This window comes from Tiliqua scincoides, chromosome 2, assembly GCF_035046505.1.
Source record: "Tiliqua scincoides isolate rTilSci1 chromosome 2, rTilSci1.hap2, whole genome shotgun sequence".
NCBI lineage: Eukaryota > Metazoa > Chordata > Lepidosauria > Squamata > Scincidae > Tiliqua > Tiliqua scincoides.
The window spans coordinates 181,771,582-181,788,300 of NC_089822.1; the positions used below are offsets into that span (position 1 = coordinate 181,771,582).

The window sequence follows — 16,719 nt, forward strand, 5'->3', positions numbered from 1 at the left end:
AAAAGGTTAGATTCAAAAATAAGAAAGGAAAAAAATCTGACCTATGGCTCAGTTGACATGGCCCATATCGGAACTTCTACCAATCCTTGCTGGTATTTCACTTTTTATTTATTAGTAACAGTGGTATACTAGTACGATTTATAATTTGATCTTTTCAGACTGAGATAGAACTTCTATGTAGGCCACATAAACACCTGTACAACATATGAAATGGTAAATGACTGTTGCTCATTTGCTACCAGGTCTTGGATAAACTTCTCAATCTGGTCTCCATGTGCTATCTATTTTGACAGTTCAAACTGAACTCTGGCTCACTGCTGAGTCAGTACAAAACTGCTTTTGTATGAGGTTGATTGTTAAATAAGCATATATAAAGACTGGTTGCTTTGGATTGTTATAGAATACCAGCTTCCCTTGTGATTCAGAAAAGGGAATCACCCTACCTGGAGATTCCAGAGATTGAACCTAGTTCTTTAGAGCTTTGCAACCACCTTGCAAGTTGGTCATGATCCCCTTGGAAGTCCTGGCCCACACTTTGAGACCCTCTGACCTCTATATGTATTTCTCTCTGCACAACACTGTTAAGTCAAACCTGAAAAATGGAGTGACGTAATTGCTGGGGAAGATTCCGACTTTTCCTGTGACCAGTGACATTCCCTTCAGCCAACCTTCTTGGTATTTCCCCAAAACACGAACGCCTTCTCCTTTTTGCAATTCTAGTTCATCAGGACCATGAGCTGTGTACGAGTGCAAAGCAACACACCTGGCAAAAGACAAGGGAAATAAATAGCATATAGTACTCCAAAGATGCAGCTCAGTTTGTGCACCATAAAATGAGCATATGACACAACAATCTGCTTTCAAACCACACCAGGAACTGTTGCTGTGACTTCTGCTACATTGGAGATGATGTGCCTTTTTAACAAACACTTCTGTCACGCAATGTGAGAATGCTTCAGAAGGTGAGTTAATTAGATGAATCAAAGACAACTCAACAGGAATGCTGAACAGGCATTTGCCAATGGAATGGTATATACATTACTGAAGCAGTAGAGTCAAGATTCAGAAATCCACTGTACTTCATTATGGTTGGGGGAGGGAGGAAGAGTGCAATTCAAACAAAAGGAGTTGTGGTTAACAACACAAAAGTATGAAATGAGGCTGAGTGCAGAAAAACTGCATAGCATTTAGTAGGTGTCGCAGAATTATAGTCCATAAAAACTTATGCTGAAATAAACTAGTTAGCCATCAAGGTGCTACAAGACTTGCCGCTGTTTGGACACCAATATGTTACAACTGTGAGTTTTTCACACACACACACACACACACACCCCACTCTGTACTCATTCACTTCTGGGAATTTCGGCCCAGTCTTTTCTCAGGACAGGGAAAAATAGCAGTGTGCGCTATGGTTGCTAGGCAACAGCACCTCTGGCCCCAGCACAATGCCCTCCCCACATAATTAATGATTTCTTTGTAACGTACATATTCACCGAAAGGTGTTGCTGTAAATGGGGGAGGCTGACAATGGCTGTCGAGTGCCCCAGGGATCTAGGTGAAGAATAATAGGAAGTGCTGACCTGCAAATGAGAAGAAAAGAATTCAAATAAGCTCCATTATATGCTCTCTTCAGAGGAAGTATGCCTGAAGAAGAACTGTCATTAAAGCAAAGCAACACATCCTGTTAAGTGGAAAAAAATACCTATTTATTTGATTCATGCAATTGATTCATTTAGAATTTTAACATTTTATTCACCCACATGGCAGTCAACACGTCAGACCGGTGTGGTTGTTGGTGGTAACGACAGAGTCCGCAATCAAAGACACAAAATTTAGCAGTCCACATTTCCCTGTGCTGCTAAGTATTTTGTAACTGATGTGGATTGAGACAGCACAATTCCCACATATCCATTATGTCGAATTCTTAAGTGTCTAGTGCTTATGTACAACCGCTAAAAGGAAGGGGCAGTCCTTTCTCACCTTGAGTCCCTCACTAGCTTCTTGTTGAAGATCATACATTGTGATACATGGTGGTTCTGGTATGCTGTACACAGCATGACAGGAGCTTAGACACTGATGACAGATAAGGAGAAAAGGCTTTCTGTTGAAGTGATTATCAAGATGGGTTTCAACTTGAATGCCATTAACAGAAAAGTGACTTTCACTGGGGAATACAATACAAGGGTGCTTCAGGGTTTAACATTTTCGTAGACAATTGTCATCCACTCTGCCAGTTGTGCAGGAAAGTCAGGACAAAAGTGTCCTGATCCTCATGCAAAATATTTTTACTCTATCCCATATAAATGTATGAACTTTGTCCCATATAAATGTATTTTGTGATTTGTAAGGTAACTTTCTGACAGGAGATGTTGCCATAACTGAGATTGATGAGCTCTCCATAAGGATATTGCACTGTTCACACAAGTAGACCACTCCCATGAATGAAGTGCTGGGAAGGAACATCTTTCAGAGCAGTCACTGTGTTAGTCTGTTGCAGCAAAAACAACAAAGAGCCTTAAACACAAATACATTTAATAACCTAAAGCCCAATTCTATGGGTGCCTTTTGGTGATGAAATGAGTACTCAGACAGCGAAAGGTCTACTTTGTTGGCAATGCAGCTGCGTCGTCAATATGCACAGCAGGAGCACCAGAGTGAAAGGCTGGCAAATGTGCATAAATGCCACTGTAGCACCCAGCCACCACCAAAGATGAATTGGCGTGGGGGTGGGGGTGAGCTGTGGCCAAGGAGAGGGAGGATCGGGATGGACCCAAAAAGCTAATGCAGATCCAAGCAGACCCATTGGGAAACATGAAACTGCAGAATAGGTAAGAAAGAATTTGTTTTCTTACCTCTCCATCATGCCATGGTCCCTGAACAGCCCGCAGGATGCAATAGAATCTGTGTCAGTGCCACTATGCCCCACAGGCTGGCCAAGGATAGGATTGGGCCATAAACATTTTCAAAGATGCATACATTGAAATTTAACTTTTAAAAAATGACATTTATTTCAGCACAAGCTTTCACGGACCAGAGTCCACTTCATGAGAAGTATGATTTTATTCTCAGATACATTTGCGCACACAGAAATAGAGAAAAAGAAAAAATGGTCAAAGGTGATGGTCAGTGGGCTATGGGATTCAAGAAGTAAATCAGTGGCCTTTATTATGTAAAGTTAAATGGAATAGTTAGGTATAGTGATAATTCCTTGTACTTATTTTAGTACTAAAAGTAAGTAGTTAATCATTCCTTATATTGCAGTAGCCACGAAAATACTTGTTTCTCACTAGGGTACCTAAAATGGAACTACTATTTTTGGTTCATGAGAAACATGGTCGGTTTATACAATATGTCTGCTGCCTATCCTCATCTCCAGGGCAGAGAAGAGGAATGCACACCTCGCCAGCATGCCATCTCTCCCCACTTAATTGCCAGTGGGACAGTAGGTCATCCAAGCCTCCTGTGAATGTGCAGATGAAATATTACAGTATTTTATTCAGGGGTGGTTCATAAGACCCTCCTCCCCCATGAAATTAGGCAGTGGGGGGATGGTGAGGCTGGTGGGGGAAGATAAGTGTGCCCACCCATCTCCCCCATGTCATAAGGACAGCCAGTGGATATATTGGACCAACTGGCTGAAGGAAGGAGAGAAGCAATTCTAGCCCGGCTACTACATTCTATGTTTTATTTGCACAGAAGCAGCAGAGAAGGGTCAGCAACCCAAGAGTCCATGTCACTCATATTCTTATCTATATCCCAATGCTAGGACTGTCTGCTAAACCAGCCTGTACTTTTATTAGCTTTTAGCAGATAACGGATGTGGTTTGCCTGCCCTGAAAAAGGAATGGTCACTGAACAGTTCAGTTAACTTATCAGGGAAGGCACAGGCAAGTTAGGGTCTCTGAGTTGAAGCTAAATCATATATAAATTTCCTAGGAAATGCAGTTGAAAAACAAGTTGTATGGCTCCATAAATGATCCCACCAGCATTGACCTTTAGCAGATAACCAGGTGGTGTCAGCAATTACTCAGCTCATGAAGTGTTGCTGGTTTGGTGAATTTAAGCTTAAGGAAAGCTTTAAGCTGTATAAATGGGAAAGAAAAAAAACAACACCCACTTATAACCAAGTGTCCAGTTCTGGTTGCCACATCTCAAAAAGGACATAGTGGAAATGGAAAAGGTGCAAAAGAGAGCGACTAAGATGATTACTGGGATGGGGCACCTTCCTTATGAGGAAAGGCGATGGCATCTGGGCCTCTTCAGCCTAGAAAAGAGGCGCCTCAGGGGGGACATGATTGAGACATACAAAATTATGCATGGGAAGGATAAAGTGGATAGAGAGATGCTCTTTACACTCTCACCTTACACCAGAACCAGGGGACATCCACTAAAATTGAGTGTTGGGAGGGTTAGGACAGACAAAATAAATAAAATATTTATTTACTCAGCATGTGGTCAGTCTGTGGAACTCCTTGCCGCAGGATGTGGTGACAGCATCTGGCCTGGATGCCTTTAAAAGGGGATTGGACAAGTCTCTGGAGGAAAAATCCTTTACGGGTTACAAGCCATGATTGTGTATGTGCAACCTCCTGATTTTAGAAATGGGCTGTGTCAGATGCAAGGGAGGGCACCAGGATACAGGTCTCTTGTTATCAGGTGCGCTCCCTGGGGCATTTGGTGGGGCCGCTGTGAGATACAGGAAGCTGGACTAGATGAGCCTATGGCCTGATCCAGTGGGGCTGTTCTTATCTGTCCTGGGACTGGTGCTTTTCAATCTGCTCATAAACAACCTGGAGACAGGGTTAAGCAGCAAGGTGGCCAAGTGTGCAGATGACACTAAAGTTTTCTGAGTGGTGAAGACCAGAAGAGATTGTGAAGAGCTCCAGAAGGATCTCTCCAAGCTGGCAGAAGGGGCAACAAAATGGCAGATGCATTTCAATGTAAGTAAATGTACAGTCATGAACACTGGGGCAAAGAATCAAAACTTCACATATAGGCTAATGGGTTCTGAGTTGTCTGTGACTGTCAGGGCCTCTCCCAGATGCCCTGACCCCCGACTTACCCTAGAGCAGGCACCCGATGCCCAGGGTGGGGAGGCTTCCCTACCCTTGAAGGGGGCAAAGAAGGTTGGCTCACCCCAACCAGCCAGAGGGGGCTGGCAGGGCAAACAAGGAACATTGCAGTAAACAAGCTAGGAACAGGAAAAGCCTTTTCTGCCCCACCTGGAGGAAGGGGAGGGGCCAAAGGGGGTGGGCTTGCTCCATAAAACAGGGAGGCCAGGGATGAGAGGCAGGCAGTGTGAAGTAGGGAGTTGTGAGGTTAACAGCTCCTAGGCCAGGTTTGGCAGCTCTGCTAGGGAAGAGGACAAGGGTGCTGGAAACCCCCCTCCCCCTCCAGCCAATCTGAGGCCGCCCTGGGGGTGGAACAAGCCTGCTCCAGGTCCCTCCAGGGGTGGGCCCCTACAGTGACAGATCAGGAGAAATCTTGGGGTGCTAGTGGACAGCTTGATGAAAGTGTCGACCCAATGTGCGGCTGCCGTGAAGGCTAATTCCATGTTTGAGATCATTAGGAAAGGCATTGAGAATAAGATGGCTAATATTATAATGCCATTGTACAAATTGATGGTAAGGCCACACCTGGAGTACTGCGTCCAGTTCTGGTTGCCACATCTCAAAAAGGATATAGTGGAAATGGAAAAGATGCAGAAGAGGGCAACCAAAATGATTACTGGGTTGGGGCATCTCCCTTACGAGGAAAGGCTACAGTGTTTGGGACTCCTCAGTCTAGAAAAGAGACACCTGAGGATTGAGACATACAAAATTATGCAGGGGATGGATAGAATGAATAGAGAGATGCTCTTTTCCCTTTCACATAATACCAGAGCCAGGGGACATCCACTAAAATTGGGTGTTGGGAGAGTTAGGACAGAAAAAAGAAAATATTTCTTTACCCAGGGTGTAATTATTCTGTGGAACTCCTTGCCACAGGAAGCAGTGATGGCATCTTGCCGAGATGCCCCTTTAAGAGAAGATTGGACAGATTTCTGGAAGAAAAGTCTGTCATGGGTTACAAGTCATGATATGTATGTGCTAGCTCCTAATTTTAGAAGCAGGTTACCTCAGAATGTGTGATGCAGGGGAGGGCACCAGGATGCAGGTTGTGTCTTGTCTTGTGTACTCCCTGAAGCATTTGGTGGGCCACTGTGAGATATAGGAAACTGGACTAGATGGCCGTTTGGCCTGATCCAGCAGGGCTCTTATGTTCTTACAGGAGAAGTGTGGCATGGTGAATAAGTGTATATTGAATGAGTAAACATATGAGAGAGTGAAGGGGAAATGGACACACCAAAATGGACATACATCACATTATACACACCTCCATTTGTGAATGCCTCATCTATTTTGTATCATTCAGAAGGTGTGGATGCCATTGCCCTGCCCAAACCTTAGCACAGGTGTGGGGAGTCCTTGGAACTGGCTGCAGTCTGATGCATGGCAGAGTGGTTATGTCATTGCTCAGTGTCACCCACTGGAAGGATGCAGACAGCTGAGCAGCTGTTAGTGATCTAGAGAAAGAGGGGGAAGAGCACAGGCAGGGAAGGCAAAAGGAGGGAAGGGCAAGAACTAGGGGGAGAGGCAAGAAGGAGGCGGGACAGGAAAGGAGGGGAGAAAAATGCATAGGAAGGAGGAAAGAGAACAGGAAAGCCTCAAAGGGGGAAGGAGAAACAGACTGGGAGGAGAAAAGAGGTGGCAAGAGGAAGAGCCAAGAGAGGGGAAAGAAGAGCAAGGAAAAGGGGAGCAGATAAAAAGCCAAGACACGGGGGGGGGGGGGGGAGGAAAAAGAGAAAGACCAGCCTCTCCAGTGGGAGAGGGAAGGGAAGCCTCTGGGGAAGGGAACATCTTAGCCTTTGGTAGCCTGAGGTTTGGGGGCTGACACTCATAGGCAGGAGCCTGAGGAAGGCCCCAGAACTCCCCCCTCTCTGTAGGGTGGATGCAGACTCTCAGAGCCAGGGACAAGTCCAAGGAGGCAGGGGAACTGGGGAAAAGGACATCTCTTTTCCTGTCCTATCCATGAAGAAGTTCCCAAAAACCTGAATTCTGGAGAACCTGGCAGTGAACCAGGGGCCTTAGAGGTGTACTAGTGGACTTGGAGCATTCCCCATGATGGGTAACTGTAATTCCCTTGAGAATAAACCCTCTCAGCAGCACCTTATTTGTCTTCTCTGCCCTGGGAGCTCAGCTATGTCCTACCCTACCTGTGCCATATAATGTAGAAATAGCCCCCTTCGGATGACACTGGGGGGGGGGGAGCAGAGGGCCTGCAGAGGGTCTAAAAGCGAACTGCAAAAGTCATAATAAATAAGTGGTTGAACTCTGGTGTAGAAGAGTCTCTTTTCCACCAAGAAGCTTAAATGTGTCCAACTTTAACTCCAGGCAGATTGTCCTCACTATTAAGCATAGAAACAGCGGTCATGTAAAGGCCCTGCTTGATATTAGAATTTTTAGTCAAGGGAGTGTACATGCAGATTAGTTCCATGATAAAAATTGTAACAGTGGAAAGATTTATGCACATTCCTGTTATAGTGACTTCCCCCCCCCCCTTGCCAATATGAACATGGCTACCTTTGTGAGCAAGCTCTTATGAATAAAAGTAGCGAGGCTGGAAGCATACATGGTTCACAAGCATAATATTGTTTCATCTATTATCTTCCTTCCTTCCTTCCAATATGCTTTTCCTCCACATCAATTCTGTCCTGACACCCACGAAGTTGGTATGTTCCAGTTCATTTTACAGTGTAGTGTGTTATGCCACTTGGTAATGGCACAGCACTTTGCAGTAACCTTAGGTTCACATTACGTCAACACCACCTATTGTAACAGTGGGGGAGACCATGGGAGTCACGCTGTATCAGCTGAACTGCATTCAGAAGGGGAAGCAAAGACAGAGTGCCACTAATGGAAAATACTTAAGAATTTCTTATCAGCAGGAAAAATAATCAAGCAATTACAGTGGAATTTGGCCAGGATACCAAAGTAAATACTCTGCATGCATTCCCCGCCCCCCCTCTCTTTCACATTTGCCAAAGCAGTTTGGCCCTTTGCCTCCCATCTTCTCAGAAAATGTGCTTTAATTATCATGCTAGTGCATTTAGTCCTCACTGCCATTTGAAGCAAGTGCTTATTATTCAATCACAAATTCTACTATTTCCCTTCTGCCTGAGTCACGTAACAGAGTGTGAGACTGCAATTCTCATATTACATTGTCCTCGCACATACAGCAAGCCAAGTATTAAGCAGCTTGCACTCCCTTTGTATTCAGCAACCTTTAAGGGCACAATCCTAACCAACTTTCCAGCACTGACATAACTGTGCCAATGTGGTGTGCACTGCATCCTGCAGTGGGGAGGTAGTCAAGGGGGTCTCCTCAAGCTAAGGGCATGTTTGTTACCTTACCTTGGGGGCTGCAGTGTGGATAAGTCAGTGCTGGAAAGTTGGTTAGGATTGCACCCTAAGGGACTTCTCTGAACCAGCCAGCAAGAGTTACATGAGTAATTTCAGGGGTGTTTGAATTGTTCAGGAATTGTGAAGAACGTTCCATTCTATTGGCCTTGTGGCTTCTTTTCTTTCCAATTGTCATCATTGCCACAAAATGGCAGGAGGAAAGGGTCACTTCCTGGTGCCCATCCTCTTTTTGAAACAATGGGTGTGGCTTGAGTGGTCCAACAATGGAATGCCTTCTCTTTCTTTTCTAAACCCTATCCTTTGAAGCAGGTTAAAACCTGTCATAGTCAAAGCAAAAGGAGAAGAACTACAGTCTAGAGATGGGAGACAGGCACTACCCAACAGTAATAATCACACACTACACTAAATTTCAATAGGCCCCTGCAACACATGCCCAGCCATATTTCACAAAGTATGCATAGTCACAATGGATGTGCTATTGGGGGAAGAATCACAATAGTGATAGAATCTAGTGACAAAATGTTCAACCATTATCTATCATGGGTTAGATTAAAAAAACAACAACTATGAATGGTGGGGAAAAGAATGACTTGGTATTGGGGGTTGCATTACAGTACAAGAATCAACACGAATAAGGAAGATACAGGTTTTAGCACAGAAATTCTAGCATTTCAAAAGCAGATCTTGGCAAGAGCTTGGGCAAAGTAATGTCCATAGAGCTGGGGTTGCTTATGTCATGAAATGTCTTTCTGCTAAATTGGAAGTATCCCACTGTTGAGTGGAAGAGCCGTTCTGCTAGCAGGAGAACACCTTGGATCTAAGCCATAATTCCCAGGACAGATGTGCAACCTTGAACAAAGATGTCTACATTTTGATTGCCAGTTGAACAACAGCATGATTTAGAAATGTTCAGGGACAGTCCATTTGCCAGGGCTTTGTGGAGCCATGTGTACTAAGGAAGCTCAGTTTCATTGGAGAAATGTCTGCTCTTGTTTATCCCTTTGGGGCTACTTTGAGATGCTCCTGCTGCAATTATCTGCACAATTACTGGGGAGTAAGCCCCACTAAATACTTCTCACTTCTAGGGTAAGCAAAGGACTGCTCTGTCATTTTCAGTCTTGAACATGCCTTTTAATAATGCATTCTGTGCAACATGTAGTTTGGCCCTCTTGCTTGTGTTGGCCTTACCGTTGGGCTTCCAGCCTCCACCCATAGCCTCACACACAGGAGTGTCCTTAGGTGTGTTTTCATCTGTACAGCATTGGAGGATATGCCTTCCTTTGAGGTTAAGTGCAGTCTAATCACAGTAATTCCTTCTTGTCAGTAAATAATAATTTTCTTGACTTACTCCTACTTCCCACACTTCTAAGGTTTTCTTGGGGATTTCCCCATCCTCTGTTAGCCCAAATACCTAAAGTCAGCTGTTAGTCCAAATGCTTTTGTTCCTTTCAGCAAGCTAAACTTATTTTGTCTCTGCTGCCTCCTCCATTTATATAGGACAATGAAACTAGGCCTCTGCCTCAAGAGAAAAGAAAATTCCACTCTGGAATAGTTTCCAAAGCAGCTGATTTCAGAGCAGAGGTGAGCAGCTGCCACACAAAAAACAGCAGTGGGAGCAAAAAGACTTGTAGGTGTTGCTGACTTGGGTAGTTTCTGTCATTTACAGGAGCAAAGCTTCATCTCTTGAGGTGTGGCACCCTGGGGCAAAGTACACAGTTCCAACACACAGGGATCGAAATGACAGCCTCACCTATCTGTATGTGGAGTTTGCCTGACTCTCCAATCCACTGAGGGAGGATAGCTGTTTTGGACATCTCCCATATACACATTGCTGAGGGGATGATTACACAGTATTCAGGAGGACGTTAACACTGTCATCCACTCCCTTTGTTCTGAGTCTATTTTCTACTTAATTCACCCCCTTTTAGTAAAACCATGGATTTCTGCAGTCCTGTGGAAAACAGATTGAAAACTCAAAGAGGGTAGCTGAGACCAAGCTGAATTACCGAGACCCCCCTTTTTTTCTATCATTGTGTTCTACAGGCCCATTCAATTATACTGTAATTAAAGGGTGTACAGTCTCAGTTTTGCTCAAGGTGCATGTGTGTGTGTGCTGAGTTATTATTAGGGCAAGATATTTAGATGTTTAGGACTCGGGTTCAGGGTGCTATTAGGAAATACGTACGTATCAAATCAAATACTATACAGTATGTATAAATCATGGTTTTTTCTTTTGAAATATATGCGAGGTGACCCAGAACATGGTCTGAATGCACACCATGCAGCAATCTTGTTGTAGATAAGTAGGGCTGGGTGTGACCAACAGCATAAGGCCAACTGAGGTAGGGCACCCAATGTCCATCTGCATCTGTCCACTCCTCCTGTTTTCCATGTCTCCTGCCCCCTGGATTTGAAAAGGGGGAGAACAGAGCAGAAGAGAAAATATGCAGGAGACTGATGAGCTGCAGCTTCTTGATGCTCCAGACCAGTGGTCTTTAACCTTTTTTGTGCCATGACCAAATACATACATACATACATACATACATACAGGGGACCAATCGTTGGTCCCACCCCCCTCCTGGGAACCTATCTGCCCCACTCCCTGCCCTTTTTGCCCCCCACTTCCCACCCCTGTTATAACCTCCCAGTACTGTTCACTGTAACCAAATATTCTTACTGAAGAGAGCTGAAAAAGTTACCATGAAGCCTGACACTAGTGAAAGCTATTTTAGCACAATTGCTAAGAACCTGAGCAGGACTGGGACACAATCTCCTGGTACCTTAGGGGTACACCAGATCCCTCCCCTTTTCCCTGGTGGTGTTCTAGGTCAGTGGTCTTCAACCTTTTTCATTCCTGTCACCCCACAACTGAGGTTTCATGAGCCCATTGGGGTCCCGACACCAAGGTTGAAGAACACAACTACTCTCCTCCTATGCTCCACAATTCCTCTTCTACTTCATTTTGTTTTTCCTTTTGGAATCCAAGGAGAAACAGCTGGAGCACCCCGAATAAGAAGCAGGAATTTGGCATGCCACCTCAAGGATTGGGAGAGCCAGCCCTTGTGTATTAACACTTGGACAGGAGAACACCTGGAACAGTTTCAGGCCCCTTTTATGTGTTTTGTTATTGTTGTGAAATCTATATAGATGTACAGCATTTGTAATTCCCATAGTATGTGTGTATTTTGTCCTGGGTATCCATAAGTCTTGTAAAGTGCTCTGTAGTCAGTTGCAGCAAAGAAGATAAAGAGCCCTGTGGCACCTTAAAGACAAGCATAATGCTACATCAGCATTGGCAGGGGAGAATCTGCTTCTACAGCTGCAAGATGATACATCAAATGAAGTGGATTTTTGCCTACAAAACCCCAGGCTGCAAGAAGAAAGGATGCTTTTGCACATGAGATTTGCTTGAGCCTCTCTTGTGCTATTTATAATATGAATGTGTGATACTTGTTAATGCCAGATAAGAGTGCACAGAAGAGGCATTTGTCATGCGAATGAGCATCTGGTCAATGTATGCTTCCTGTTTGCATTTCAAAGAGGCAAAACCACTATAAGGCTGTGAGCCTAGGTACAGGATCCCAGAAATAAGTCAGTGGAACTTGCTTCAGAATAAGCATGTATAGAATTGGGCTATACACTTTGTGAAAATGCATTTAGGGTGCAATCCTATGCACACTTACTGGAAAATAAGTCCTACTGAGCTGAGTATATGTATTGAGGATTGCAATGCAAGAAGTGGCTTAAGATTTTACCTCCTCATCTGCATGTGAGAAATACCACATCAGTGGTTAGGAGCAGCACCAGTATGATTAAGGCTTTCTAAATTCTGATATTCACCAAGACCATAGTGTGTGGCAAATTATACTACAGTAGATGGTCTTGGTTGTAACCAGGTGGCTTTGTTATAAATGACTAACTGGGCTGTGCTTATCAGGATGGGAGAATATTTGAACAATCCTTTGAGACAGTTTGTATCTGGGTGTCAAGTGATGATTTCACAGTAGATTCATCTGCCTCCTTTGCCTGGTACAGCTGGGGGAAGAGATGTGACAGCTGGCTGAAGTGTGTGGAGAATTCTAATCAGAAAACAAATGGTTGTCTTCAAGAGAGCACCCTTGGGATTCTTGAGCCAAAGGCAGAGATAATGGAGTCACAGCTGGTGTTAATTAAACAGAAGGATTGCCAAAGCCAAAGATTAAGAAATTACGAGTTAACCCCTCCCCCTTCTCGGAAGCACCAGTTTCAGATTATAACAATGGGACTGAAACCACACTGATGTTTTCCATTGTCACTTTTCATGAATTTCTCAGCAACCATGAAAGCCAGAATGTTATTCACTGTACGTTGAATGAAAGCTGAAACTTAGCAATAGTATTTTAACAGGATGACAATGATAAAAGATGCAAGTGCTGGCACTGTAGTTAACTATGCTTTGCCAGATTCCTTCTGTGCAGAATTTTATATCAGATAACATTCAATGTCCCACCTTAAAGGATGTCCCAATATTGTCACAGTAGTTTCAAGTAAATACACTGAGGTTTAAGACATAAATTAGATATGCGTGAGCATACATAGGATCCACATGCTTGTTGGCAGATAATCTGTATCTTTTATTGAATAGACCCTGAATTGATGCCAATGGGAGGTCTCTCCCCACCCTGGGTAAATAGTAGCTGGATTAGAACAACAGTGTACATTAAAGGTTAAAGCTACCCTTCAATGGTCCTGGTCAGTGGAGCTAGTGGGGGGAGAACGTCCAATTCAGCTGCTATTCACTAAAGCAAAATTACCCACCAGGGCTAAAGATGCTTTAAATATTGGTATTCATGTGAATTGTCTATTGGTTTCAACAGAATCTTCTGCTCTGGATACACAAAAAGATGTTATACAAGTCCAACTACTGGAAACATCAGTTCTGCAGTGAATGAAGACAAAGGCATCATGGGGACCTCCTCTAGGATTGGCGGTATGTACTTGACAAAAGCACGGAAGACATTGGGTTGGAATGGGAGACAGATGGGTGTCATATTTTGTGATGCAGGTTAAAACAAGTTCCTAAGAAAAGGGTAGGAGTGAACTTAATTTTTTTCCTTAACTGAAATTATCACAATCTGTATAAACACAGTGAATGCAAATTGCTTTCACTCACATATTATCTATTTTTTGTTCATGTTATTTGGGATATTTTTAATGGCCGAAATACAGCATTGGAATGTGGTGAGCTAGAGCTTGAAATCTGTAAATGGAACATCATTAGATGCTACCTGGGTTGTATGTGTTCCATGAGCACATGAGATGACCAACTTATCATGAAGTATGATAAGTTTTCTTGAAGTATGTGTGTCCATTTGTGTGTGGTTGCCAGTTGCTCATAAGCTTTTTGCCCAGAAAATACAGCAGGAGGTGCTGCATCCAGGTTTGCAAAGTGCCTTTCCAAATGCCCACCTCCTAAATGTTACCTTGGTAAACATGTGGTCCAAACCTCACATTTGCTTAGATAAACAGCAAATGTGAGGGTGGGGTCACTTACAGGGCAGGATCAGCCAACAGGAAGGAGGATGCTTAATTCTCTGCTAGGTCTGCTGAATCTTCACTGCAGATGCCCTCTCCAAGGCCATTTTCCCCACAGCTGGGCACATTTCAGAGTCCAGCTGGGGAAAATACCCTCAGAAGGTTCTGGAGGGGGGAGCATTTAAAGGGGAGAATTGGCAGATTTGTAAGATTGAGTAATCCTTGCAGCTTGCACATTTCCCTCTGCAAATATGCCCCTGCAGACCTCACATTACTATTGTGAAGGATGTTTCATGTTTTCCTCATAATATCTAGTTTGGCCCTCATGCCCCTATCATATTTCCAAAATGCAGCAAAGTGAAAATATGGTGTGTGTGTGTCCCCCACTCACTCACCCACATGGCTTCAATTTTTGTTATGAACCAATGACATCCAAATGATATTGATGAAAATAACAAGGCAGTGCAAAGGTTATTGATGGGTAGTGGGTGGTGAGATTACCCAGAATATGGCATCTCCTCTTGACAAGCAGAAGTCAGAAATGAGTGGAAGGGACCCTCTGTATGAGTGGAACACTCCTGGTCTCTTAGAGGGAACCTGTGTTTACAGAGTAGGCTTCCATTCATGGAAGTGTTATCCTGGATGTCACCCATGGTGGGGGCAAAAGTCATTGTTTACTGCCAAGCCTGTTGAACAAGTGATTGCATAGTCTGGCAATATTCATAATGAGCAGTAACCATAACTAACAGTAACCTCCAGCAGTAACCATCTCAATGGACTCTTGAAGCCCCTTGTGGTTCCTTTACACGAATGGACAGATGCTGATCAACCTTCACTTTTCAGGGTCTAGGCTAAGAGCTGCAAATGCTTTCAAAACTAAAGCAAAGCTTTGAAAGCTGTTTCCTACTGTGCTCTTTTCACTTAAAATAATGACTTTTTTTTTACTTCTTACAGAAAAAGGTCGTAATAATCCCTGCCCCTTTTACACACAAAAAAAGCATAGGGTACAGGTTACAATCAACAATGGGTTAAAGAATAAGCAACTAACCTCTCAGAGAAGCCAAATGAACCCATTCCTTGAAGCTGACATGAAGATGTGGTCAATCTCAAGCTATCCTTTGAAGAAACTGACAGGCTCACTGCTCACCAGAGGACAAAACAACTTGCCAAGTCCACACCCAAAAGCTAGGAATTCATCCAAGGCTAAAACACCTCTTGGATGCCTCCAAGAGGTCAGCTTCCTGATTAACCTCTCAGGGAACTGGAATTCTGAGCAAGCACTTAGGCACACCTCATGTGCCAAAAATGTTTCACAGATTTTTTTTCCTTACAGGGTTGTTACCTTATTTTCTGACACAGTTCCTGTGGAGAGGTTCATCAATGGATGTTTTTCCCAACATGGAGCTGCATGTGTTAAATTTCTGTATGCTATGGAATGGTTAAAAGCTCAAGAGACCTGAGAAGCTCAAGATCTGAGTAGGATCTGAAAACCCCACTCAAAAACCGACCAACTTACAATCTGAATACTATTTCTGATGTTACTAGGCCTTTATATGATAAAATATTATACCTTGGGCCAGCTCAGAGAAATGTTTTAGTTTGAAAAACTTCACCTGCCATTAATTTTTTCCATTATTATTTCATGGCTGACGGTGCCAAGAGCTGTCATTCAGGCACAGAAGAAAATAACAAGGACTTTCAAATGGATCACTGGGAAGTGCAAAAGTATCCAGCTGAGAATGATGTAGGTGGGAAGGTAGGACCTGCATTCATTTATTCTCTGTTCCTGCTAGAGCACCACTCAGGTTGATCTGCTATAAACAGCAGGAGGCTGGTCCCTGGCACAGACCACTGCTGTTCTTTAAAGTGCATGGATTTGCTAGAGCGGCTTTCTGGTTATCATTTCATTTTATATCTGTATGGCCAGAAATGACTCTGCGACAAAAGAAGTGGCTTCCTGTTCCATCACCCTTCTTCCTTGTAAGAAGTAAATATTTTTAATTAACATACATTATCCAAATGGGTAAATCTTGCTGGCCAAAGTTTGAGTCAGCATGCACCTCCAGCTATATAATTACAGAGTCTCGTGAAATGTGTAATCCTCTTACGTGTGCCAGCCCATACTGTACAATGTCAACGTCACTATCGTCCTGCTTTGTGCATGATCTTATTAGCAACCCATATATCTATAGGAGGGTGGTCCAAATTTAAAAACTACAGGGGCCACAAGACCCGGGCATCACCTCCCCTGATTGTGCTGACATGGAAGTAATTGGTGGTGATGTGATGATGAGAATATTTCTGCTGACGTAAACGTTTGTAATTTTCGTTCTGGTCATTTTTATTAATGTTTTAGTTTAGACCTGAATAGAAGTAAGAAAAATTCTTACTAAATTATATATATAAGAAGCCTCTAATACCAATGGTTGTTTAACAAAGGAATGCTATTTGTAAACACACAGTTGTCTTTTACAAGAGCTCTACAGAAGTTAGATAGTAGGTAGATACTGGTAAGAACATGAGGGATAGATTAAACAGAATTGTCCCCTGAAGATTTTAGTTCAGAATGGCTGAACTCTACCTCCATCTTGCTGTAGGGCAGATCTGAAAATGATAGATGTCGCGCACTAAAACTGGTTTAATAATCCTGCAGGGCCAGTTTGGCTAATAAGGTTAACTGGTCTTACCAACCATGCAATAAGGGGCATGAATGCTCAGATCCTCTCCCTTCTCCTGCTGCATT

General features: G+C 43.5%; 1 protein-coding gene across 1 annotated transcript in view; it reads right to left on the reverse strand.

Moving 5' to 3' along the window:
- The window catches only part of SH3RF2 (SH3 domain containing ring finger 2), an 80,861-nt gene that overhangs the window by 11,441 nt on the left and 52,701 nt on the right, over window positions 1–16,719 (reverse strand). Inside the window, exons 5-6 of the mRNA XM_066617333.1 lie at window positions 1,486–1,580; window positions 593–763 (exon numbers count right to left, since the gene is read on the reverse strand). Coding sequence (XP_066473430.1) covers window positions 593–763; window positions 1,486–1,580 — 266 coding nt within the window. The remainder of the gene's footprint in view (window positions 1–592; window positions 764–1,485; window positions 1,581–16,719) is intronic.